Consider the following 26,297-nt stretch of genomic DNA (forward strand, 5'->3'; position numbering starts at 1 on the left):
ATGAAGTGAGTTGATGATGGTGAATCTGGGTACAAAACAGGCACCACATCATGTCAGTGTCAGGGAAGGAGGGGCTAGGTTGTCCCAATTCTGTGGATGAGGGAAACTGAGGCTCGGAGATGCCCTGCTAACAGGTGTCTGGGTGCCATGAGAGCCCCCACTGCTCCCGTGTGCTCTCTGCAGGGGGCTTCCCCTGCACTTCCGGACCCCACGCGGGGTCAACATCCCAGAATGCAATGTGCTGCCTGGGGTCCCTTCAGATCACCACCAACCCTAATGGCCAGGGCCTGCGGCAGACTCCGGAGAGGGATGTCCCAGAGCCTGGCACAACCTGGCTCCACCGGGACAGGAGGACCGGCTCTCACCCCAGACCCCCCACCCAAGCCAGGCCACACCCCCACCCACCAAGGCGCCAATAAAACAAATGGACAAAACTCATCAGGCCTGGTGGTGATACCCCAGATGCTACAGCATAGGAGGGTCCAGGAGGCAGCCCCTAACCCAGCAAATGAACCTCCTATGGGGCAGAAGGGTCTCTCACAGGTGGGGCCAGTGGGCAAGGGCAGGGGCTCCTCGTTCCAGCTGATGCCATGTCCCCACGATGGCGACCAGCTAAAAGGAGCCTGACACCACGTCGACTTGCAGGGTAGCCCCCTCCCAATCGCCCCAGTCATGGAAGAGGCCCGCGGAGCCACCGCAAGCCCAGCGGCCCTCCACCTTCTCCTGGACCAGCCACTCATTACTCGGACCCCCTGGGGCCTCCTGGGTAAAAGGGCAATGGGGGGCAGGTGAATGGCCCCTGTAAAAAGTGGGAAGGGGCACCCCCCCCAAAAGACCTCAGTATCCAGCAGGGGCAGTGGTCCCTGGGCACAAAGACCCCCTCAGAGACCACAGGGCTGGCGAGTGACCAGGACAGCAAAGCAGCACCCAGCACTCCCTCCCCCGCAGCAGTCACCCCACCAGCTCCCAAACTGCGGAGGGGGCATTTCTCACCCAGTGTCTGGGGCCCACTGCCCCTCCCCTACTTTTGACAACTTCAGGACAAGCCCCCTCCCAAGGAAACGCTCCAGGCAATGCCCCCCCACCTCTTTGGGGGGGGCATAAGGAAGAGGCCAGAGGAAGCCACTCCCCCCCACGCTGCCCCCGCCTGGCCTGCTGGGTTTAATGACCCTTCCGGGTCACCCCCGGTGGGGGAGGGGAGCAGGGCAGGCCTCCACCCCACGGCTTGAGGGGGCAGGTGGGAACCCCGGAGCCCCTCTGGGCCAGGCCAGGGCCCCCTCAAGGCTGCCATTAACCCTAAACTGGCAGCGCCCACCCCCTCCAGACCCCTCCCCCCAAGAGCCCTTTGTCCTCGGCCCCTACCCCCACTTTATGACAGCCCCCTGGGAAAGGCATTCCCAGGCAGGGACCTGGCAGGGACGGGGGGTGCTGAGTGGTCGTTAGGAACTGCCTGGAGGGGGGGCGGCGAGGAGAAATCGGGCCACGCCCTCCCCCCCCCCCCCCATGCCTCTGGGAGAGAGAGGTCACCCGCTCCGGCCGGGCCGGGGCTTGCAAAACACGGTTATTTAAAGAGTTGTGCAAGCCTGGGGCCCGCGGGTGGCGAAAGGGGCCCCTCACTCCACGGAGGGAAGAGAAGGGGGAGGGTGGGGCAGCAGGCTGGGGAGGGGGCTGGCGGGGTGGGGAGGGGGCGGCCCGGAGGAAGTGGGAGAGGAAACACTGAAGAAGAAATAAGACGACAAAAACCCCAGCCCGGTTTCAAACGCTTCTTGGAAAGCGGCGGATTTGCATGGGTGGGGGGGCAATCCCTCGGCCCGGGCGAGTGAAAAACGGAAGATTATTGACAAACGCGCTGCCGAGGTCAGACGCTGAACGTTGGAATTGACAAACGCGCGCTCCTCGCGCTTCCTGCGCCCGCTTTGTGTCGGGGGGCCCTGGACGGGGGAGGGGGCTTTCCCCGGGGATCCCCTCCGGAGAGTCGGGGGCCCGGGTCGAACCCGCCCCGGAGCGCCGGCACCTCGGTGTCCCCTCCAGGGGCCGCTTTCGGCCCGGGGACCGACACTTTATAAATATACCGTCCGGGCAGGGGAGGGTCACCAGGGAACTGCCCTCCCCGGCCGGCGCTCCCACTGCTCCCGAATAAAACACCAGATTCCGAGGCGAAAAAAAATGAACTGAATCCGGACCGCAGCCCCCCGCGCGCGCCTGGAGACCATTTCCTTCCGCCAAAGGGGGAGCGCATCGGCGACCCCCGATCCACCCCGAGCGCGAGCACGCCCCTGTGCAACATGGTAGGTGATGAGGTCAACAGGAGGGTGCAGAGAAAAGCACCCCAACTCCTACCGCTAGGGTCGCCTTCCCGACGCTTGACCCCCATCCATATCCCTGCCCACTTTGGGGATCCCCCGCACCCCGGACCGGAACCCACGATTTAAAAGGCCATCACCCCCAACCCCAGCCTCACCGCGCCAGGCCCGCTCCCGGGGCGCATGCCCCGCGCCTGGCGTCCGGCCCAGCCCCGGCAGCGCCTGGCCTCCCGCCCGGGCCGCAAGCTGCGAGCTGCTGGCTCTCGGCCGCCGCCGGGTTTGTGCCGAGCGCGGACTCACCTAGCCGCGGGCCCAGTCCGCGTCTACACCCCCGTCCGACCGGATTGGTAAAAGTCACCCTGCGCGCGGCCTCCCCCGCCCCTCCCCTCCCCCCCACCGGCGCGCTCACCGCCGGGAAGACAAATCACCGGGTGACAAATCGCTCTCAGATGCAAATACCTCGCGGGTGATTCAGCGCCGCGGCCTGGGACGCGGGGAGGGGTCTCGCGAGGCCCCCTCCCCCTTCCCGGACGCCCCTCGCACCCCACCCCCCCCACCCCCCTGCGCTTGGTGCGAACACGCAAGACCAGCCCAGGGGTCTTGGGAGGGAAGGGCGAGTGGATGGAAATTTCCCAGTCGCGGGCCCTTTAAAAGATAATGCATAATAAAAGCCAGGGGAACTTCGCCGCGGAGGCCCCGCCCCCGGCCTAGGGACGGTGGGCAAAGTGTGCGCCGCGGCCCGGAGCGCACAGCGCGCGGAGGGCGCGGGCGGGACTGGGAGCGCCCGAGCGGGAGGAGGAGGAGGCTGGGGCGCCCCGAGCCGGGTCGGGACCCTCCTCCCCATCTTACCGAGCACCTGGGACGGACCCGCCAGGCTCGACGCTGCACCTCTGTCTCTTAGACTCGAGGGACCCGGCGCGAGCGACCTGGCCGCCTGCCCCGAGCCGAGCCAAGGTTTTCACGTCTGTAAAATGGGGATGAGAGACCCGAAGCCGCAAAAGGCTACGGTGACCAGAAATGAGAGCGGGGCGGGGCCGGGGGGCGGAGCCGGGCCGGACCGGGGGACGTCTCTCGGTGGGTCAAACGAGTGGGTGGGGCCGCGCGTCCCGGGGCCGGGGCGGGTGTGGGAACTGCTCGCCAAATCGAGACGATCCCTACCACCGACGGTCACCGCCCCCTGAGAGCCTGACAACTCACCTAAGAGGAGAATACGGGAGCCTCGCTTTAGTAATCATTTCATAATTTCCATATTCTGAGCGCTCGGGTTCCTGGCCATTTGCCCAAGGCAAGGTTCAGCGCTCACACCTCTAGGTAGTGGAGGTGCTGAATGTCCCCATTTGGAAGAACCGGAAACGGAGGCACAGAGCAGGGTGGGGCAAGGTCCGGGTGGGGGTTTGCTCTCTGCTTGAGGGGGCTAATCGCGGGGCCCAGGCTGCAGCCCAGATAGGAGCCTTTAGGAGCATGGGGGCCGGCAGGGGCCCCACAGAGGGCGCCCCTTCTCAGGGGTCCCCACTGGGTGCGACTAGGGTCCCTCATCTTGAGTGTTGGGGTGGGATCTTGTGCAGCGCCTCCCCTCCACTAAAGTACAAAGCATTGCCATCTTCTCGGGGGGGGTCCTGCTGTCCCATATCGGCCTCCTCCCCCAAATTGTAGGTCCATTGTTGGGGGATTCCCAAGCCCAGGAGACAGGTCTAGGGCCCAAGTCCTGCCCACCCCCTGGCAGAATCCCAGCCTCTAGCCACAGGGCTGCCTGCAGTCTAATGGCAGCAGGTGGCAGGGAGGCCTCCACCTTTAGGCTATTAAACACCCAGCCCCAGCTGTTACCCCCCCACCCCCACCCACACACCTGAGGGAGGGGCCCAGAAGTCTGCCTGGGGAGGGGGAGTTTAGAGACCCAGGTTAGCTGGGGAAGGAAGCCATCCATAAAGGGCCAGGCCCCAGCTCTGTCTCCAAAGTGCAGGGGAGCCCCCTCCACACCCAGAAAGAGCCAAACAGATCAGCATGCACCCCTGCCCCACCCCTCTGGTGCCTTCATTCCCTCCATCTGTACAGTGGATCAATATTAATTCATTCCTTGCATAGCAGGATCCCCTGAGAGCAGGAGGGGTGCTACCCTCTCCCCATTTTCCAGGGAAAAGCTGTAGTCCACACCCAGCTAGATGCTGCTTCCCAGAGGTGCCCTGCCCAGGAGGGTGAGGGTCTGGCAAGATTCCCAGCTGCCTTCCCATGAGGGGGCCCTATTTTTAGCCCAGGGAGGGAGCTGGAAAGTGATACACAGCCTTGCGGGCTCTGCTACTGGTGGGCAGCAGGCCCAGGTTCCAGCTGGGTCCTGGCTGTGTAATTTTAGGTTAGTTCAGACACCTCTCTGGTCTCTGCTTTACAACCTGGAAATTAGGCACAGCAACTCCCGTCTTAAAAGGTTTCTTGGCCAGACCATCCTGTGGGGCCCCTGTGTGTTTTGGACAGCCCCTGGGGGAAAAAAGCACAAAAAACAGGCTGGTTCTTACCCAGCCCTCAGCCCACCACTCAACCTGCTCTCCACCCTGAGAGGGGCGTTGGCTCAAAAATTCACCTAGATCTCAAACTGCCTCCCTCCCCACATTATTCCTTCTCAAATCGATCCCCACATCCTAGCCTTTGCACTGGCCATGCCCCCACCTGAGGTGCCCTTCCCACATCACCTCATGACCCCTGCCTTCTCCTGCCTCAGCTGGACCTCAGCTCCCTGGAGGGTTCATCCCTGACCCACCAGCGTCAGGTGGGCCCCATGACCCCATTGTCACATCGTTCTGTTTTATCCTCATCCAGGCACTATTTCAAGACAGCTGTATTTTTTTTTTTTAATTGATTTGAGAGAGAGAGGAAGGGAGAGAGAGAGGGAGAGGGAGAGAAAAACATCAGTTGGCTGCCTCCTGCACACCTCCGACTGGGGATTGAGCCCGGAAACCTGGGCATGTGGCCTGACCAGAATGGAACCAGCAAATCTCTGTGCAAGGAAGGAGGCTTAGCCAACTGAGCCACACCAGCCAGAACCGAACAGTTGTATTTATTGAACCTACTCAGCCTTGTCCACCACTGTGTCCCCAGCCCTGAAGCTGAGTCTGGCACGTAGTAGGTACTCAATAAATGTTGGTTGACTAAATGGATTCGTGTTCCCTCTCTTCCTCTCACATCATACACCATTTTTGGTGTCTGTCTACACAGAGGTGGAGGTCAAATTGAACTATTCACCATATACGTCTCAATTTTTTTTAAAAAGCCTGGAGTGGGGGTATGGGGCACAGCCAGAAACCCCCATCCCTGACCTGCTATCATTCACACCTGGCCTCAGGTTGCCTTGTCCTTGTGAGCCAAGTGCCACGGACATGAAAATATAATCTTTTTAAAATAAGAAGGAAAATCACCCTAGTCAGTTTGCTCAGTGGTTAGATCGTTGGCCAGTGGACTGGAGGGTCGCCGGTTTGATTCCAGTCAAGGGCATTTAACTTGTAACTCGGTTTTGTTTTGGACTAGATCCCCAGCACAGTTGGGACGCCTGCGGGAAGCAACCAATGTGTCTCTCTCACATTGATGTTTCTTTCTCTCTCTCTCTCTCTCTCTCTCTCTCTCTCTTTCTCTCTCTCTCTCCCCGCCTCCCTCCCTTCCACTCTTTCTGAAACCAATGGAAAAAATATCCTCAGGTGAGGATTAAACAAACAAACAAGAACAATAAAAAGAAAACTGAACAACAGATCAGAATGCACTCCTGCCCCACCCCAGGCAGGTGCATGAGTCTCCCTGTGGCTCCAGTTGCCCCTCTGTAGCAATCAGGAGTACATAATGAATTTTGCCTAAATTATATTTGTCTTTATAGCAACACAGTTGTAAAATGTAATTTTTAAAATACAGTATTTTTTCATGGAAGAGGCCCACGAGACAAAAGTTCCTAAGACCCTGGAAATGAATTGTGTGGCTCTGCTTAACCTATGTTGCAGCGGGGAAACTTTCAGCCAGGGTCCAGTTTGGGATACCTATGAGCTCTGTGTAGTCCACCCAGGGAAGCTAGGACTTGCCGTGGGGTGCGCGCGCCACCTGCCGGGAACCTGCGGAGCTGCAGTCTCGGGGCAGGGCTAGCGCCGTCACCCGTCTGGGGCCGCTAGATGGCGCTGCATCGCCTGAAAACCAGTTTGCTGGGTCCGATGGGGAAACAGGCCCGCTGGATGTTTTTCTCATGTGTGACATAGCGCCTTGTGGATGCTCCATGGTGGAGTTGCTAGGTAAAATGCAGTACTGAGCCTAGCTGTTTTGGCTCAGTGGATAGAGCATCAGCCTGCGAACTGAAAGGTCCCAAGTTCGATTCTGGTCAAGGGCACATGCCCAGGTTGTGGGCTCAATCCCCCGTGGGGGACTTGCAGGAGGCAGCCGATCCATGATTCTCTCTCATCATGGACGTTTCTCTCTCTCTCTCTCTCTCTCTCTCTCCCTCTCCCTCTTCCTTCCTCTCTGAAAATCCATGAAAATATATTTTTTTATATATGCAGTACTGGGCCCTAACCTATTTTAAATATATTTTACTGAGTTTTTACAGAGAGGAAGGGAGAGAGATAGAGAGTTAGAAACATCGATCAGCCGCCTCGTACGGGGGATGTGCCCGCAACCCAGGTACATGCCCTTGACCGCAATCGAACCTGGGACCTTTCAGTCCGCAGGCCGACACTCTGTCCACTGAGCCAAACCGGTTTCGGCTGGGAGGCAGCTCTTTCATTGATATTTCTATCTCTCTTTCCCTCTCCCTTCCTGAGATCAATAAAATATACTTTAAAATAAATAAAATACAGCACTGGTTTTAAATTTGAATATCATATAAACGAGGAATAATTTTAGGTATATCCCAAATATTGCACGGGATATACTTATGCTAAAAAAATTTTTTTTCATTGTTTATCTGAACTTGAAATTAACCCCTCTTCCTACCCACCCAGACCCCTGGGGCCACCGTGGCCCTGGGCTCATCCTACCCCTCCCAGATGGTCTGTACTGTCATATGACTGGTCCTGGCAGCCCAAAAGATAAGAAGACTAGTCACAATAACTAAATAATACATTGAAAGCCATCGCCACATACCTTGGATCATATTTCTCCCTGCTGAGAAGCTTCCCATGACTCCCATAAACCTGGGGAACAACCCAGCACACCCCTGTTGTTTGCAAGGTTCCCCCCACTTCTCCCTCCTCTATCTCCCTTCCTCAGGGACTGAGGTCTCTGGTCTCGAATGTTGGGGTAGGGTCTTATGCAGCCCATCTCCTAAAGCACATAGCATTGCCATCTTCTCGGGGGCATTCCCCCAAGTTGCCCCCCATTTTGCAGGCCCAGGGGAGCTGCCCCCTCTCCAGGGCCCAAGTCCTGCTCACCCCTTGCAGGATCCCAGCCTCTCGTCCCAGGGCTGCCTGTAGTCTAATGGCAGCAGGTAGCAGGGAGGCCTCCACCTTTAGGCTATTAAACACCCAGCAGCTGTTACCCCCCTACCCCATACACACACCTGAGGGAGGGCCCCAGAAGTCTGCCTGGGGAGGGGGAGTTTAAAGACCCAGGTTAGCTGGAGAAGGAAGCCATCCATAAAGGGCCAGGCCCCAGCTCAGTCTCCAAAGTGCAGGGGAGCCCCCTCCACACCCAGAAAGAATCAAACAGATCAGAATGCATGCCTGCCCCACCCCAGGCAGGTGCATGAGACTCTCTGTGCCTCCATTGCCCCCTCTGTACAATATTCATTCATTCCTTGCACAGTAATTTTGAGGACTATATTTCCCTTTGTTATAAGGTCCCTTCCAGCCCCACCTCCCTGTAGGGATTTCTCAAATCCACCAGACATATCCTGTATCGGGGCCTTTGCACTGGCTGTGCCCTCCATCTGGTGTGCCCTTCCCCCACCTCTGAGTTCAGTGCACATTCCTTGGCCTCACCTCTTCCAGGAAGCTTTCCTGGACTTGATCTAGTTACTTACAATGGGCACACATTTTTCCTTCATAACCCTTCCCACTACTACCACACTGCATCTCTCTAGGAAGGTTGCCACTCACCCTGTTGCCCGCGAGACAGGGGGACCTACTGGTGGAAGCAGGGGCTGTTCGCTGCTACTGTGCGGCCCCCGTCCCTACCACAGAGCCGGGCCCACAGAAGGGGCTCCAAAAACAGCGTCCACCTGGATGGATGTGAAGATAAGCTAAGGGCACACCCTGCATCTGCAGTTTTAAAGTGATTCCTCTTTCTGAATGTCCCTTTCCATCCATTCACTTCATTTAAAAATCTTTTTTTAAATACTGGGTGTACCGGTTAATAATGCGGATTTTTTTTTCAATAGCTGGAGTTACACATATGTTGATACATATGCGATGTGATATGTATGGTATTTTGTTGTATTGCTCCTTCAGATGACCGCTTGTTCCGATCGATGGCACACGCACTTTCTGAGCAGCACTTAGAAACATACGAAGAAGTGGAAAATTGGGTCTCTGAATGGTCTGCCTCAAAACAAGAAAAGTTCTATTGGGACGGTATCCACAAATCACCTGAGATGGGGGAAATGTGTAGCTAGCGATGGACATTACTTTGCATTTTAAAATGGCAGAACAGGCTGTTATTATTGCTGCCCGGAGTCTGGGAAACCTCCCTGGGGCACAGGCCATGGGGCTGCTGTGCAAGAGGCAGGATTGATCGCTGTGTAACAAACTGGCCCAGACAGAGGGTCTCAGAACTGGGGATAACTTTTTTAGTTATTGGTTTTATTTTTTTAAATTTTTTTTTAATTGATTTCAGAGAGAGGAAGGGAGAGGGAGAGATAGGAATATCAATGAGACAGAAATATTATCCATAGGCTGCCTCCTGCAGGACCCCTACTGGGGATTGGTGGGCTTTATTGATTGATTTGGGGAGGGGGGGGATGGACATCAGTTTGTTGTTTCACGTATTTATGCATCTGTTGGTTGATTCTTTTTTTAATATATATTTTATTGATTTTTACAGAGAGGAAGGGAGAGGCATAGAGAGTTAGAAACATGGATGAGAAACATCAATGAGCCACCTCCTGCACACCCCCTACTGGGGATGTGCCCGCAACCAAGGTACATGCCCTTGACTGGAATCGAACCTGGGACCCTTCAGTCCACAGGCCGATGCTCCATCCACTGAGCCAAACCAGTCAGGGTTGTTGGTTGATTCTTCTATGTGCCCTCACCCGGGATTGAAATCCCAGTCTGGACGTATTAGGGTGACCGCTGCAACCAACTCAGCTACCTGGGCAGGGTGTGTTTGAATTTTAATATCGCTGACAATGGGATGAATCTTGCGATCGTACAGTTAACTGAGTGAAAACGTCTATTGGGGCTTCCTGGAAAGTTCCAGACAGTGCCAGCATCAAAGTATCTTCAGTGTCAGGACATGCAGAAATAATAATCACAACAACAGCAACAACTGCAAACATCACAGCCAATTTGTAACACACGTTACAAGAGGACAAGACATTTTCACTAAGATTATCTTGGACAAAAATGAAGATATTAATAACAGAATAACGGCAACTGCTGTTCAAGCAACACCTGTTCCAGAGGGGGGCCCACCTCGATTCCACCAGAGTCGGCTCAGAGAGGGGCAGCATGTTCCCTCAGGATGCACAGCTGGCACCGCCCTGGCCGGCTGCTTCCCGGCTTCGGCTTCGACGGTCTGGGGTCGCAGAGGGAGGCCGGGCGGTGCAGCTCCGCGCGGGTGGGGGGCGGAGAGACCCGAGGGCCCAGACCGCGGGGGACACCGGGGGCGCCTGGAAGCGCCGGAGCAGACGCGGCGCAAGGCCTGCCGGAAGTGCGAGCCCAGGAAGGCGTAGAGCAGCGGGTTCAGCGCGGAGTTGCTGTAGGACATGCAGTGCGCCCAGATCTTCAGCGCGTAGGCCGCGTAGCTGCGAGGGTGCCAGGAGCCCGACGGGCCCAGTGCCTGCAGTACCAGGAACACCTGGATGGGGCCCCAGCAGGTAGCGAAGAGCAGGACCACGGCCGCCACCAGCCTTGACACCTTGGCCCGCACAGCGTCCGCTCGCTCCGCCAGCATCTGCCCCTGGGGGTGCAGGGGGTGGGAGGAGGAGAGGCTGTGGGACCTTCCCTTAGAGCTGCCCTCCTGCGCCCCTCAGATTCCCTCACTGGGTCACCCCCTCAGATTCCTCAGATGTGCCTCCCCACCCCCCACTGTGCCCATCCCAGCCTGGCTACTCCTCCCACCCACCCAGCGGCGCACCTGCCGGGCGCTGTCGGCGGGCGCCGGGCTCGCGCCGGCCCGGCCCAGGTGGCGAAGCATGGCCCCATAGCAGGCACAGGTGGCGACCAGCGGCAGCAGGTAGAGCGCCAGCAAGTTGTAGAGCGCAAAGGCGCGCTCCAGGGCGCGGCTGGGGAAGGCCTCGCTGCAGTAGGTGCGCGGCCCGGGCGAGAGGCGGTGCAGGGCGAGCACCGGCGCCGACACGGCAGCGGAGCCTGCACCACAGCGCAGCTGCAGACCTTGCCCGGGGACGAGGGCCAGGAGGGGGCCCGGGCCCTGGTCTCCCAGGAGCCTCCCCAGTCTGCGCGCTCAGCGCTTCTTCGCAGGGAGCGCTACGGCGCGCATTTCCCGACGCCCAGAGAGAGATGGCGAGAAGGAAGGCGCCCAGGGCACGGGGACTTGTCCCCCCACCCCGTGTGCTCCCGCGCTGCACTCACCCACCCAGATGCCCAAGCTGACTGACAGCGCCAGGCGGGGCGTGCGGCGGTGCAGGGCGCGCAGCGGGAACACCGTCACGTACCAGCGGTCCACACTCATGGCGGTCAGAGTGGCACACGTAGCCTGTACGGAGACCTGGGAGGGCCGGGAGCTGGGCGTGTGCTCCGCCCCCATCCCACTCCCCGCCTGGTCCGGGGCCTGCCTTGTCTGTGTCCACACTGCAGGCCCCCTCTCCCCCCACACAAATGTCCAAAAAGGGCGTGTCTTGGGAGGGTCTTTGGGGACACAAATTGAAGGGTCAGGAGAGGGGCGATACCAGAGAGGACCCCAGAATAGTGAGGGCTTGAGGGCGCCATTGGGGGCCTTCTAAGACCCAGAGACTGAGGCAGGGAGAGGCAGAGCCATCCTAGGGACAGGTGGGACAAGAACCGGGATCCCCCTCCAGTGCTCATCTCCAACACCCAGTGCCTCTCTGTAGCCCCTCCTACCCATTGCTGGGGTCCTCCGCCCCCACCACTGGGTCCAGGCTACGCCTCCTCCCAGCCTATCCACCAGCTGATTCACCCCCAACCCACTTCCCCCTGTGCCCCATTCTCCCTATTGCACCCACCTGCCCACACCCAGACCTGCCCCTGGCTCCCCAGCCCACAGCCCACCTGCTGAATGTAGTTGACAAACTTGCACATGAAGTCACCCAGCACCCAGGCAGGCAGTGGGTAGAGTAGGGCGGTGAAGGGCACACAGCACAGCAAGAAGGTCATGTCCGTGGCTGCCAGGTTGGCTGCAGGCGGGAGATGTTCGGGCTCTGGACATGGGGCTCCGGGCCTCCGCCGCCCAGCGCTTCTGGCCCAGCTCCCTAGCACTCACCTTTGTCTGAGTGACCAGCAGGGCAGCTCCAGGAGGCCCCCTACATCCTTCAGGCTCCCCCTTTTATATTTCAAACATCCCCACACCGGCTTCACAGCTATTCAAGCTTCAGTGGGCGCCGCTCACCCCTGTCTGGGCTGGGAGAGCCTGAGCAGGCCCCTGTCCCTCTGAGCCTGTTTCCTCCTCGGCAAATTGGAGACAGTGGTGCTGGCCCAACACCCACCACAGAATGGAGAACGCGAACGGAGCACCCACCTGTATGGTAGGCCATCCCAGGACACCAGGGTGCAAACTGAGCCACTGTGGCAGAAATGGCAAACTGGGAGCCCAAGGACCAAGCAGTCCCTCCCCTCCACTGCCTTTATTCATCGAATACTGTGTCAGAGACCACATTTCAGCCGGGCATCTTCCTCGAGGGGCAGGGGCGAGCTCTCCAACCTTTTAACTGCTGCGACCGCGTGAACCCTCCAACGCCAGTTTGCGACCTCTAGCCTAAGGCACAGGGCCAACAGGGAAAGGAGCAGAGACCGGCGGGGGAGAGTCCTCTCTGGGAGGGCCCGGGGCACCGCTAGGGGGCGGCCCCGCCATTCCCTCGGGGCGACAGGGGGACTGGCAGAGCGCAGCGCGCAGCGCCGAGGTGCTCACCTATGTAGAAGTTGGTCACCGTGCGCATCTGCTTTTGGCGGCAGATGACGAAAATGACCAGCGAGTTCCCCGTCAGGCCGAGCAGCATTAGCGCGCCGAAGAAGAGCGGCACAAGCCAGGCGTCCACGGACCGCATCGCGGGGACCGGGCCGTCCGAGGCGTTGGCGCCACAGCCCGGACAGCCCGAGGCGTTGGCCAGCGCCCACCAGGACGCATTGGGCCCAGACTTGGCCAAGGCGCGCATGACTTTGCCGCCCTCTTTCTATCGATCGCTCTCCGGGACGTCCGGGGATGCCCCTGCGGACCCCTGGGAGGATCTCGGCTGGAAGCCACCGGTTTGGAAGGTGGCTTCTCCGGACTCAGCGGCGCCTGTGCTCTTGCTGCAGCCACCTCGCATTTATACCCCATTCACGCCTTGTCCCCGCCTTCCTGCCTGTCCTGCAGGCGCTCTCCACTCCTTCCCCTGCCCCTGGCCCTCCGCGCGCCCGCCCAGCAACCTTACCCCCATTCTCTCCTCCCCCTGAACAGCAGGGTGAGAGCACTGGAGAAGAAGGACTGGAGGAAGGGTTGGGGCAGAGCGGGATGGGATGGGGTAGGCTGCTGTGCAGACTGGAGGGACCCACCCTGACCAGGGGATGTGGACTCACTGCCCAGGTTCTGGCGGTTAGAAGATGCCTCTTCTTTAAAGAACACAATCTCCCTGGATTTGGGTTGCTGCAAATCAGACCCCTTAGGCGTGTCCAGCTCCCAGCTCATGGGCAGCTATTGGCAGACACCTGTACCCCTGGTGGTAGGTGCCCGGGGGTGGACGCTGTTGTACCTAAAAACCCACACCTAGAAATGAATCCCATAGACTAGCCTAGGTGCTAGGATGGTTACCATTGTGGACTACTTGGCAGCAGAGAATAAGATGCTACCATTTGTATAAAAAGACTAAAATGAGGGAGAAATGAATAGCTATGCACAGGCATCAAAGCACATCAACTCGGAGAAACCAAGATGGCGGCATAGGTAAACACAGGAAATTGCTGCCTCCCACAACAAATTCAAAAATACAACTAAAAGACAAAACTGGACATCATCCAGAACCACAGGAAGGCTGGCTGAGTGGAAATTCTACAACTAGAAGGAAAGAGAAAAGCACACTGAGACTCAGAGGAGGTGCAGAAGTGCAGAGGTACGGAGGTGCACCCGGCAAGGGCTGGCAACGGAGGACGCGGCTGACTTTTTGAATTGGGAGGGAGTCACAAGCCCCCAACTTCTCTGAGCTCCAGTTCTGGGTGAGTCTCTGGGGACCTAGACTCATACGGGGAGAAACTGGACTGTCTGGCAGCAGGCAGAACTCAGAACTTGAGGGCGGCTTTCTCTCAAAGGTGCTTGCAGCGATTACCAACACAGGGACGCATAAAAAATGAGGAGACAAAGAAACAGGTCACAAATGACAAAAATGGAGGAAAGCAAACGACTGGATATAGAGTTCAAAACCACACTTTTAAGGTTTTTCAAGAACTTTCTAGAAACTGCCGTTAAATTTAGTAAGACCCTCAAAAAGACTGGTGAGACCGCCAATAAATGTAGTGAGACCCTCAAGAAATCTAGTGAGACCCTCGAGGTTATGAAAAAGGACCAACTAAAAATTAAGCATACACTGACTGAAATAAAGGATATTATTCAGAGTTCCAACAGCAGACTAGAGGATCGCAAGAATCAAGTCAAAGATTTGAAATACGAAGAAGCAAAAAACACCCAATCGGAAAAGCAAAATGAAAAAAGAATCCGAAAATATGAAGATAGTGTAAGGAGCCTCTGGGACAACTTCAAGCATACCAACATCCGAATTATAGGGGTGCTAGAAGAAGAGAGAGAGCAAGATATTGAAAACCTATTTGAAGAAATAGTGACAGAAAACTTCCCCTACCTGGTGAAAGAAATAGACTTACAAGTCCAGGAAGTGCAGAGAACCCCAAACAAAAGGAATCCAAAGAGGACCACACCAAGACACATAATAATTAAAATGCCAAGAGCAAAAGACAAAGAGAGAATCCTAAAAGCAGCAAGAGAAAGACAGTTACCTACAAGGGAGTACCCATACGACTGTCAGCTGATTTCTCAACAGAAACTTTGCAGGCCAGAAGGGAGTGGCAAGAAATATTCAAAGTGATGAATGCCAAGAACCTACAACCAAGATTACTTTATCCAGCAAAGCTATCATTCAGAATTGAAGGTCAGATAAAGAGCTTCACAGATAAGGAAAAGCTAAAGGAGTTCATCACCACCAAACCAGTATTATATGAAATGCTGAAAGGTATCCTTTAAGAAGAGTAAGAGGAAGAAAAAGGTAAAGATGCAAATTATGAACAACAAATATGCATCTATCAACAAGTGAATCTAAGAATCAAGTGAATAAATAATCTGGTGATCATAATAGAATCAGGGACATAGAAAGGGAATGGACTGACTATTCTTGGTGGGGTAAGGGGTGTGGGAGATGCAGAAAGAGACTGGACAAAAATCGTGCACCTATGGATGAGGACAGTGGGTGGGGAGTGAGGGTGGAGGGTGGGGCGGGAACTGGGAGGAGGGGAGTTATGGGGGGAAAAAAAAGAGGAACAACTGTAATAATCTGAACAATAAAGATTTTATTTTATTTTTTTAAAAAAAGCACATCAACTCTCTCCAGGGGGGGAGTACAAAGAGCCAGGTGGAGAGGAACGTTTCCTTGTTTGCCCTTCTTATACCTTCAAAGTTATTCTGGAGAACTGAGAATAAAAACCAGGGAAGAGAAATCCATGTGGGATGGTAAGAGGAACAGGTTAGATGGAGATAGAGGAACTGTGTGGGGGCAGCTGCTGAGGTGAACGGGCCTGAGGGAGCACTCAGCAGGTGGCTGGGCCTTCCAGGTGGGGGCTCTGGGAACAGCAGCAGCTCATGGACAGGCCAAGGGCCCAGGAGGTTGGAAGAAAGTGCAGTCCAGACTCTCTGGGAATGAGGCCCGGTCAGGTCAAGGCTCAGGCTGCTTACTCTAGGACTGGCCCATGTATCGAGCAGCTACTCATCATGGGCCAGAGCAGGAGAGCAAGCATTTGTAGCCCCAGGGCCCCCTCCCCACTCTTCCTTCTCTCCTGATGTGTAGCACCATTAATTTCTTTTGCATCTTTGCACATTTATCTACATGAAGGTACATGGTATAAGCTCTTGGGGGGGGGTGGTCTTTGAATTGTTCCTTCTCCTTTTTTGTCTCCTCCCTCCGTTGCTTTTTTTTTTTAAATTTCCCCATCACCATTTATCCCATCTATGCCCTCTTCCACCTCCACCCCACCCCCACGCCTACAATCTCCCCCCTTGCTCCTTCTTTGTTAAGATAATAGGGTTATTTGTTCTGTACAATTTGCACCCGACTAGATCTGGCAGGTTGCATCCCTGTGGTGTAGGTTCCCCACTTTCCTTGTAGACTGAAGGGTGGAGTCTGGATGTTCGAGCAGGTTTAATTCTGTGCTCTAAGTCCTCCCATGGCTCCCCAGTGCCTTTGGGACCAAAACCAGAGCTGTCATCACAGAGCCACTGGACTCAGGGGTCTGCTCCTCCCCTCTACCTCTATTCCCCTTGCCTCCCACTCATCTCCCTGCTCTGGCCACTCTGCATTGGCTATTTGTTCCACCCCCACCCAGAGGCTCCTCTTCCTCTCCCTGTGGGTGAGGGAGGGGTCTGTCTTGGTCACTGCTGGGTCCACAGAGCCCAGAGGCGGCCCCATGAAATAGGAGGCATCTGTCAAATGAATAAACTCAAAATGGCAAAAGTGGTGGGTGCTGACACCCTAATTTTTTTTTTTTAGGTTTTTTTTTTTTAGTCCTCACCCAAAGATATAAGTGTGTTTTTAATTGATTTTTTTAAAGGCAGAAAGGGAGAAACATCCATTGGTTTGTCTGTGCCCACACTGAGGGTCACCCCGCCCCCCCCCCCCACACACACACACAAATGTCCACTCAATGCACACAGGGCATGTCCTGGGAGGGTCTTCAGGACCCACAAATGAAAGAAAGGGTCAGGAGAGGGGTGATACCAGAGAGGACTTCAGAATGGTGAGGATTTTTAAAAATATATATTTTATTGATTTTTTACAGAGAGGAAGGGAGAGGGATAGAGAGTTAGAAACAACATGAAGAGAAACACCCATCAGCTGCCTCCTGCACACCTCCTACTGGGAATGTGCCTGCAACCCAGGTACATGCCCTTGGCCAGAATCAAACCTGGGACCTTTCAGTCCACAGGCCAACGTGCTATCCACTGAGCCAAACCCCTCAGGGCCAGAATGGTGAGGATTTGAGGGCACCGTTAGGGGTCTTCTGAGACCCAGAGACTGAGGCAGGGAGAGGCAGAGCCATCCGGGGGACAGGTGGGGCAAGAACCCGGATCCCCCTCCAGTGCTCATCTCCAACACCCAGTGCCTCTCTGTAGCCCCTCCTACCCATTGCTGGCGTCCTCTGCCCCCACCACTGGGTCCAGGCTACACCTCCTCCCAGCCTATCCACCAGCTGATTCACCCCCACCCTCAACCCACTTCCCCCTGTGCCCCATTCTCCTCCCTGCACCCACCTGCCCCCAGGCTCCCCAGCCCCCTCTCCCAGCCCACAGCCCGCCTGCTGGATGTAGCTGACCTCGGGATTGCACGCCACCTGGGTGTGCGCCCTGACTCAGCCACCACCTGTTCGTGTCCGGGACGACGCTTAACCAACCGAGCCACACCGAGCAGGGCCCGACGTCCTCATTCCAGAGGTGAGTAAACTGAGGCATGCAGCCGGTGCTCGGGGGCTACACCGCCATTAACGACAGGGGGGAGCTGGGGGAGGAAAAGGCCGTGGGTGCCCGGGGAGGGGAGGGGAGGGGAGGGGAGCGAGTCATTCCTCCGTCCCTCCCCGTTACCCAGGCGCCAGTTTCCCCTTCCCCGGGGCTGGCGCCCCGCCACGCCCGCAGCCTGGGTTTGTGGCCGCCGAACCATCACCCCCGCACCCCCCCATTTTTTCAGTTTCCCCCTCGGTCTCGCCGCCGCAGCCCGGGGTTTGGCCGCCTTCCTGGCAGCGCCCGCGCCCCGCACGGCCAGCCCCCGAGATCCGCCCCGGCCCGCCCCCCGGGTGGCCGTCACTTCCTGCCCGGCCCGCGGAGGCCTGGCCGGTGGCGGCGGCGGCGGCGACCTCCGAGCCATGGTCGCCCTGGAGAACCCCGAGGGCGGCTCAGAGGAGGCGGCAGCGACGGCCGGGGTCGTCCCGGGCGGGCGGCGGACGCTGTGAGCGCGATGGGGCGGGCGGGGCGCGTCCCCCCGGGGCTCCGGGGCTCCCTTCCCTCCACCTCCCCGCCAGCCCCAGCCCCAGCCCTCCCGCCCCCTTTCCTCGGTGACACCTCCAGACGCCGGTGGGAGCGGGGGGCTTATTGTTTCCGCGTGTTTCCCTGGGAAAACCCCATTTCCGACCCGCGGGGTATGGCTGGGGCGGAGGGCGCACCACGGCGTGGGGTGTGAGGACCCCGGGGTCCTGGAGTCCCAGGTGCCGAACCGCCTGGGGTCCTGGGAGCACCTGTGACCGCTCGGCTTGGGCCGCTGTGTGGTGTCCGCAGGCTTTTGTCTGCGCGCGGGGTTTCTGTCCCCAGGCCGGGCGCTCACCCCACAGCCAGGGCTGGCTCCCCACCTGGATTATCAGCGCCTTCCTGGGGGCACGGGGTACACGGGTTTATCTCCGGGTACAAACCCAGCTTAACCGGGGGTGGAGGGGCTTAAAACCCGGTCCACCGGAGCCCGCCTGTCCTCGGAGGGAGCCTGGAAGCCGGTGGAGCGAACCCATATGGGGTGTAGACTCCCCTCCCCCATGTGAGTGTGGATCCGGTGGGTCCCAGATTTCCTTTGAACCCTGGAGTTTAGGCAGAAACACCAGGGTTCAAAGGATGTGGTCCACCGGTCCCGTGCCTCAGTTTCCCCACTTGTCAACAGTGGCCTCAGAGAGGCTGGGGGTCAGTGACCCTGTGCCCCCTGAGGTGCCCAGCACAGGAGTGTCCATTCTTTCATTATCTTAAACATATTATTATTGTAATTTTATTATTATTTTTAAAGGATTTTATTGTCTTATTATATTTGTTATTACTTTATTGTTATTTATTATTAGCTTGTGTTATCTAATCTGGGCATTTACCTGTGGCCCTACTGATCTCTACATATATCGGTATTTACCGGAATGAGAGATAATACCTCTTTTAAGAGGCGTTAGCCTGGGTATTTACCTGCCAGGTGTGTTACTCTGACCTGCACGGAGTGCCCCTCACCTCTGTGTTTTGGGGGGTGAGGCCACTGCTGGGTGGCCCCACCCAGCCTGAGTCATCTCTACCCTGAGCCCTCTTGGTTTCCTGCTAGGGAAGTAGGTTCCTCTCTTGCCCATCCCTGAGGGGGGTGGACAGGTCAGGGGAGGTGATATTTGCCCAGGGCAACAGTGTCAAAATTCCCCATTTCAGGGAGCAGAACTGGGGGCAATAGGATCTGGTCCTCCCAAACCCAACCTGACTTAGCAGCTGTTCACCATTGGGCCTGCCCACTGGGCACACATTTCCTGAGGACTGCTGGTCCAGGAAGCCTCGGGTGCCCGCTCTGGATCCTCAGTCTCCCCATCTGTAGAGTGGTCTTTTGGGTGGCACAGAGAGCAGATGAACAGCTATTGAGCACCCGCTGTGGGCCCGGTGTTGGGGACACAGCAGAGACCAAAACGACAACTTCGTCATGTGTCCTCTTTGCACGGGTCTAGCAAGGAAGGTGAGGACTAAGGAATAAACACGTACATGGGCCGGCTGATCTTGGATGCCAACTGGTGAAGCATGCAAACAGGGCTGATTGGGCTAGTGGGGGCTGAGGCGGCTTCTGGGGAGGTGACATTTGAGCAGAGGCCAGAAAGAGCTGGGAAAGGGTGCTTCAGGCATAGGGCTCAGCACAGGCAGAGATCCTGAGGTGGGTTGTTTCTGGCCAGTTTGAGGCACATGGAGGGAATCCATGTGGCTGGAGCAGAGGAAGCCCCCAGAGGAGAGATGGGGTTGGGCATTGATGTTTTGCCAGGTAGAGATAATTTTCTGTAGAGTTTACACTGATAGTCAACACCCCTCCCCCAGCTGTTATAACAAATAAGAATTACTGGGACACTGTGCCCCGCCCCCTTTATGCCTTGTCCTCTCTGTCTTGAGCGGAGGGACCCAGGCACCCCGTAGCCACATGTTTCTTATCTCCTGCTGGAATCTGGTTGAAGTTAGCAAGCTTGAATGGATGGTGGACTCATTTGACAGTGCTCAACTCAGCACTTGAGGCCCATAAGAGGGTAGTAAGCCCCCTGAATGACTGGGGACAAGGCAGACAGGGTCTCCAACACCAGGTCAAGGAAGAGCTGGGCCACGGGTGGTGGTGGAACAGGGGAGGGGCCTGTTGGGTCTTAGCTAGATGGGCTTTCGTCTGAGGAACCCACCACAGATCTCTGTGAACCCACAAGTGAAACAAGAGGCTTCCTTTTGTTGTATGTGGGGGTTCTGTTCAGACTCAGGTTCAAATCTTAGCTCTGCTCCTCCTCTGGAGGAGCAGAAACCCTTTTTCTCAAAGAGCCCATGCCATAAGGGCTGGAGCTCTCTCCCTGAGTCCTGCCCTGCTCTGATGTCTGATAGCTCCCCCCAGGATGTGGCTTCTGTTATCTGCCCAACCAGGCTACCATCCTGGACTCTGTCCAGGCCCTGGAGCCCCAGGGAGGCCATGGGTGAATCTGGAGGTTGGGGTGGGCGTGCTTGAGCTTCGGGAGTCAACTCTCAGGTCGGATCCTGTGCTGACTTGATATGTGAATGCTCACCCCAGGGATGTTGCTATGATCATTGGTGTGGCTGAGGGGGTGAGCTCCCCATCACAGGAGGAAACCAAGCAGATGGGGTTTGGGATGCCAGGGGAGGGTGCCTGTCCCAGCTTCTCTTGGCTTTGAATGTCCTCTCCCAGACTCACAGGCACCCACAGGTATTTTCTGGGACATCTGATGCAGCAGTGTGTGTGTGTGTGTGTGTGTTTGAGCACCTACTGTATGCCAGGTTTAGCTGTGAGTGCCCTAGGAGAGGTTATGATCTATTGGGAGAGGTGAGGAGTCATCAGTGGAGAGTAGAATGTACGGTGATCCAAAAACCAAAGCAATAAGGTATTAAACGGAAGAGGTTGCAGTCTCACTGAGGAAGTTTCAACAGAAGCCAAAAGGAAGTAAGCCAGTGAGCCATTCAGAGTCTAGGGGACTGTGTACCAGGCAGAGGGCACAGCCAGCACAAAGGCCCAGAGGTGGCTTTTTGGAGGAGCAACAGGAAATGACAGGAGTGAATGAGGGAAGGTACATGGGGAGCGGGATCCTGGCACCCCAGACATTCAAGGGCCAGAATCCACTATTGCCCCGCACCGTGAGGGTTTCTGAGCCCAGCAGGGACCAACCATCCTGTGGTTTGGTGTTGTCAGGGACTGACCAGAAAGCCCCAGCACCCTCTTGCCTTGAGGTTTCTATCCGAGAGCCCCCTGCTGCTCCTATGCACCTGGCCTTCTGGTCCCCAGCAGGAGGCTTGGTGGCGCTGCTAATCCATCTCCATAGTTAATGCCATTTGCTCTGAGGAGGGCAGATTAGCTGGAGGGGGGCACCCCAGCCCCCTCCCTGGTCCTGGTCCCTGGGCACATTGGGAAAGCTGGGCTCAGGCGAATCACGTCTTTGAGAAACTCCCAGAGGATGGTGGTGCTCAAATCCGTATACTCTGGGCCTCATCAGCTTGCAGCTAAAATCTGGAAACCTGGGGGAAAGGGGAGCAGCTTTTCTCAGCCACCCACCTGATGTGTGAATTTAGGAAAGGGTCTTCTCTGAGCTTCCGTTTACTACTCTGTCATCACAATTATGCCTGCATTTCGGGTGATGTGACGATGAAACAAAAATGTTAAGGGTCCAGGGCTGCATACACGGCAGGGGGTGAGCTGCCGTTGCTGAGGGGGACCAAGCAGGTGAGGACTATGGAAGAATGGCAGTGGTAGGGTTCTGCCTGGGCGTCCTGGCCTGTCTTGGCCCTGAGGACTGCTCCCCGCCCTAAACCCTGGCCCACAGGCACCTCTCGGGATGCCTGCCCGCTCTAGCTGGCTCCCAAGTGAAGAGGTTCTCGGCCTCCAAGCGGAAGCAGCACTTCATCAACCAGGCCGTGCGGAACTCAGACCTTGTGCCCAAGGCCAAAGGGCGGAAGAGCCTCCAGCGCCTAGAGAACAGTGAGCAGGGGTCAGGGGTCAGGGGTCAGGGGTCCCTCCTGGGGGTTCCGAGGTCTCCGATGAGAATGGTATGCATGTTGGAATTATCTGCTGCCCTTACGATGGGCCTCACCCTGAGCTGGGCAATCCTGGGGCTGGGCCAGAGGGAACTTGAGACATTGGAGCCGGGGCTTTAAAGGGTGTGTAGGAGTTCAACTAGGCAGGGAGAGGTAGGAGGACTTCTGGAGGCTGGATGGTTTCTGTACCTTCTGGGAGAGACAGTTGGAGTGTGGAGGTGGGGAGGCTGGTACAATCCAGAGAATAAAAGCTATAAATAAAGAGAAGTTAGAGTGTCAGCCCAAGTACTGAAGGGTCTCGGGTTTGATTCCTGGTTAAGGGCACATACCTGAGTTGCAGGTTCAATTCCTGACCCCAGTCAGGGTGTGTGTGGGAAGCAACCAATAGATGTGTCTCTCTCACATCGATGTTTCTCTCTCTCTCTCCCCCTCCCTCCCTCCCATTCTCTAAAAATCAATGGAAAAAATATCCCCATGAGAATTAACAAAAAATATAAATAGAGAGAGAGGGAGGAAGCCTGGAGGACCCCAAATGCCACACCCCAGCTCAGAGACCATCTGTTTCCATCTAGCCCAGTACCTCCTGACCCTGCTGAAGACAGACGGGGACACACTTGGTCCGGAGGATGGGGACCTGGCACCCCCCGCATCACCTGGCATCTTTGCGGAGGCCTGCAGCAATGAGACCTATGTAGAGGTGGGGCTCCCTACGCTCTCGCTCACTCCCTCTGCTCCAGCCACACTGTTTCTGTTCTGGCTCCCACCTCCAGGCATTGCCTGTGCCAGTGCCTCCACCAGGAGTCCCCACCTACCTCTGGTCCCTTGATGGATGCCCCTTCAATCTGCCTCTGGGTTCCCCAGACCAGGCTGGAACTCCACACCCCACCCCAGAACCTCCCAGCACCCATGACTCATCTGCTCATCCATATAGCTACCCCTCCCCAGACAAGCAGGTCTTCAGGCGTCCCATGAACTAAACTCCTGGCGGGTCCCGTGGGCAGAGGTGTCCACAAGGAGGATTTCCATACACTTGGTGGCCCGCTGTGTGCATTGGCCAGATGGGGAAGCTGTGCCCCGAGATGCACCGTCACTAGCCCAGCGCCTGCCTGCCTCTGTTCCAGGTCTGGAATGACTTCATGAACCGCTCTGGGGAGGAGCAGGAACGGGTCCTCCAATACCTGGAGGACGAGGGCAAGAGCAAGGGCCGGAGAAGGGGACCTAGCCGGGGGGTGGACCGGAGGAAAGGTGAGGCCTGCATGGGGGGTGGGGGGGACCCAGACTTGTGGATAGGGGCCTGGCCTAGTGTGTGGGGCGGGACTAGGACAGGTGGGGAGGAGCCCGGTGGGGGGGGCGGGCAGGCAGTTTGCTTCAGCTGCCGCCCAAAGCCTTGGACTCTTGCAGAGGACCCAGCCTACACCCCCCGAGAGTGCTTCCAGCGCATCAGCCGGCGTCTGCGAGCCGTTCTCAAGAGGAGCCGCATCCCCATGGTGAGTATTAGGCTGGGCCCCCACCTACCTGTCTTAACTTTTCAGTTGGGGGTGGCACGAGGGCACCAGTTACAGAGTCACGTGCTGCAGTGGAAACAGGGTGGGATACACACCAGTGTGATCAGAATGCAGGGCCCAGGGCTGGTCAAGGGTGGGAGGGTCATGGGCAATGAAGGTGGGCACTGCAGGATGTGTAGGAGTTCACCAGGCAGAAGATAGGAAGATTTCTAAGTGCCTGAAATTCTTGGCACTCGTTACGTAGCCTCATGTTGCCGGTCAGAGGCCACATTTGAACCCAAGGCTTTGAGCACTGGAAACTGTCCTGGGCATGGGGGTGCCTGGCCAGCCTGGCCCAGATATCAATGTCAGCCTGACCCTGGGCCTGTATCTCCTGCAGGAAACGCTGGAGACCTGGGAGGAGCGGCTGCTGAGGTTTTTCTCAGTATCTCCCCAGGCCGTGTACACGGCCATGCTGGACAACAGGTGACTGGTGGGGGCAGGTGCAGCAAGCTCCCTCCATGTGTGCCATGACTCCAGCCGTGGCCATTCACCGCCCATTCCTCCACAGCTTCGAGAGGCTCCTACTCCATGCTGTCTGCCAGTACATGGACCTCATCTCAGCCAGTAAGTGCCCGGCAGCTCTGGGACCCTCCCAGTGAGCCAGTTCTGCCCATTCTGCCCACAGAAACCGAGGCTACCCGGGATCTGTTTACTCAGTGGGAGGCCTCTGGGGGGTGGGGGGGCGGGGAGACAGCCTGAACAAAGCAGTGGTAGTGGAACTCTGCGTTAATTCATCAGAGCCCCTGTGGTCCCGGCCTCACACAGGGCGATGCTGTGGACACAGACCCCACCTCAATCCACATCTTCAGAGCCAGAGGGAGAGAGGGGCCTATGTGAGGGTGATGAAGCTGAGCTTCGAGGGGACCCCAGTGTCTGTAGGGGCCTCATTTAGCCATACTCCCCTCTGCTGTGCCACACATGACTTCTGGCAAGTGCCACTTCTTGGGGCCTGTGTCCCCAGTTATAAAGGGGGTGGGGGTGGTCTTGGGACACAGCTCTCTAGGGATGGTGCTTGTAGGCCTTTGCTGTCTGTCTCGCTGTTTCCTGCCCAGAGTCGCTTAGGAGACAGTTCCCATGGCAACCCCAAGATGGTTCATCCACATGCTTGTCTTTGTTCTCATAGATCAGGATGGATGGGGGGCTTGGCTGGGGGGTGCTTCTCTGCTGGAGTCCAGCTGTTGCCTGAACACAGCGGAGGAGGGGCCCTGGCAAGATGGGGAGCAGGAGAGAGGCAGAAGTCTCCAGGTGGGACTGAGCTTCAGAGTCACCCCTAGGGTAGGGATGGAAGCAGGCGAACTGGGAGGAGGCAGGACATTTGTTCCAGGCTGAGCGTACCCTTGGTCTCCGGCCTGTGTATCTCAGTGCATCAGTCTGAACATGGATAAGGAACAGAAAGGATGAAACGGTTGCAGATGGAAGTTCTCATGGATTTGGAGCTGTTATTGTGAGCCTGTTACGGTCAGCCAGACCCCAAGTGCGGCTGGCCCTGCCTCTTGCATTCTTTTCATTCTTACCCCACTTGTCACCTCTTGCAGGTGCCAACCTGGAGGGCAAAAGACAGATGAAGGTCAGCAATCGACATCTGGACTTCCTGCCTCCTGGGCTGCTCCTGTCCGCTTACCTGGAGCAACGCAGCTGATGCCAGCCTGCCCGCCCCTCCCCCCCTTCACTTCAAGATCCCCTATACCTCCACTAAAATGTTTGTTAATTTTAGAATTTGTCATGCTGCCCCCCTTGAGGTGGCACTCCCACCCTAGCCCCATCCCATCCCATCCCATCCCATCCCAGCTCTTCCAGGTAAATGCTGGCGCTGGAGCTACCATAGACTATACTGGGCCCGTAACTCCCTGCTCTGGTACTTGTATTTGGGTGGAGAGACCTTCAGTCAGCTTCCACAGCCCAGTCTGAAGCTTACGCAAGGAGGGAGAGGCTAGGTTTTTATGACTTTTAATGAATTCGGGATGATGTGTTGTAGATTTTTAAATTTTCCTTTTGGGAAGAAAAACCAAATACGCCAACTGATAAATTAGGGGCTTTGTTCTAGTCCCTGCTTGACTTCCCTCCCAGTTTTTGGCTAGAATTGGGGGGTCTCTGGGGTGCTGCCCCTCACTCCAGGAGCATTACGTGTTGTGTGTGCGTGTGCGTGTTATTATGCATGCTGGTGTCCTGCTACCCAGGACAGCAGCTGTGTCTTAAAGGCTGGTTTTACCCTCTTTGGAATGTGTGTTTCCTCCCCGGGTGCTTTTTGGTGGCTCTTGGGGCCCTGCCTGCTCTACAACCCCTCCCCCCATCTTTTCTCCTCTCTTCATACTGGGAGTCTGGGACTTCCAGCCAGAAGCCTCCACCCTCCCACTGCCAACTTCCCCTCTCCATGTTCTCTCACCACTACCCCATCCCCCAGCTTGACCCTGGTCTATAGCTTTGGGGTGTCACCCTGACCTGGGCCACAGAAGCAGGCCTGGGGGACACCCCTCCACACACTGCCGTATGTGTGGCTAGTTGCGCTTTGGGAAAAGTGAAGAATTCAATAAATTTCTGGTGCTCTGGTCTCCAGATGTGGGATTTTCTTTTGGGGCCGGGTGGGAGGCACAATAGGTGCTCAGGATGTGCTTGGGTCCTGATCACAGGGCGGTGGGTCTGGGGGAAGAGCTGAGTTGCTCCTGGAGGGCGAGGCAGGTGGTGGGGAGGCTGCTGGGAGCATCCGGGCGTTGGCTCTGCCATCCTGGCCCTTCCCGATGTCCAGGCTCTGCCACTTCCCAGTTGTATGACCTCCAAAAAGTCACTAGAGTGAGGTTGGCTGGGGTAGACAGCACGAAACACCACACCCCGCAATGAAATAACCCGCACGGAGGCTGAACACAACAGGGGCTTGTTGTCTCCCAGTTCTGAA

At 56.8% G+C, this 26,297-nt stretch overlaps 3 protein-coding genes across 4 annotated transcripts in view; 1 reads left to right on the forward strand and 2 right to left on the reverse strand.

Annotated features, from left to right (window-relative positions):
• The window catches only part of ARID3A (AT-rich interaction domain 3A), a 36,444-nt gene extending 33,752 nt beyond the window's left edge, over positions 1 to 2,692 (reverse strand). Inside the window, exon 1 of the mRNA XM_081093444.1 lies at positions 2,604 to 2,692. The gene's annotated coding sequence lies outside the window, so the exon portion shown is untranslated. The remainder of the gene's footprint in view (positions 1 to 2,603) is intronic.
• A 7,224-nt stretch (positions 2,693 to 9,916) lies between these two features.
• Positions 9,917 to 12,771, reverse strand: KISS1R (KISS1 receptor; the record flags this gene model as incomplete). The annotated part of the gene is given in 6 exon segments (XM_081092734.1): positions 9,917 to 10,036; positions 10,038 to 10,382; positions 10,560 to 10,792; positions 11,015 to 11,150; positions 11,672 to 11,796; positions 12,528 to 12,771. Coding segments are annotated over 6 exon segments (1,203 nt in total).
• Positions 12,772 to 17,678: 4,907 nt separating this feature from the next.
• On the forward strand, positions 17,679 to 25,960 carry R3HDM4 (R3H domain containing 4). Of its 2 annotated transcripts, none has more exons than XM_081091557.1 (8): positions 17,679 to 17,808; positions 21,650 to 21,804; positions 22,433 to 22,557; positions 22,982 to 23,105; positions 23,262 to 23,347; positions 23,745 to 23,830; positions 23,916 to 23,971; positions 24,943 to 25,960. In XM_081091557.1, the coding sequence occupies exons 1-8, from the start codon at positions 17,726 to 17,728 to the stop codon at positions 25,044 to 25,046; spliced, it is 819 nt and encodes a 272-aa protein (XP_080947683.1). In that variant the 5' UTR covers positions 17,679 to 17,725; the 3' UTR covers positions 25,047 to 25,960. The 2 variants fall into 2 exon arrangements, with proteins under 2 accessions (XP_080947683.1, XP_080947684.1); XM_081091558.1 differs by lacking the exon at positions 17,679 to 17,808 and adding an exon at positions 20,408 to 20,541.
• Positions 25,961 to 26,297: the final 337 nt, after the last annotated feature.

This window comes from Myotis nattereri, assembly GCF_964212035.1.
Source record: "Myotis nattereri genome assembly, chromosome: 5".
NCBI lineage: Eukaryota > Metazoa > Chordata > Mammalia > Chiroptera > Vespertilionidae > Myotis > Myotis nattereri.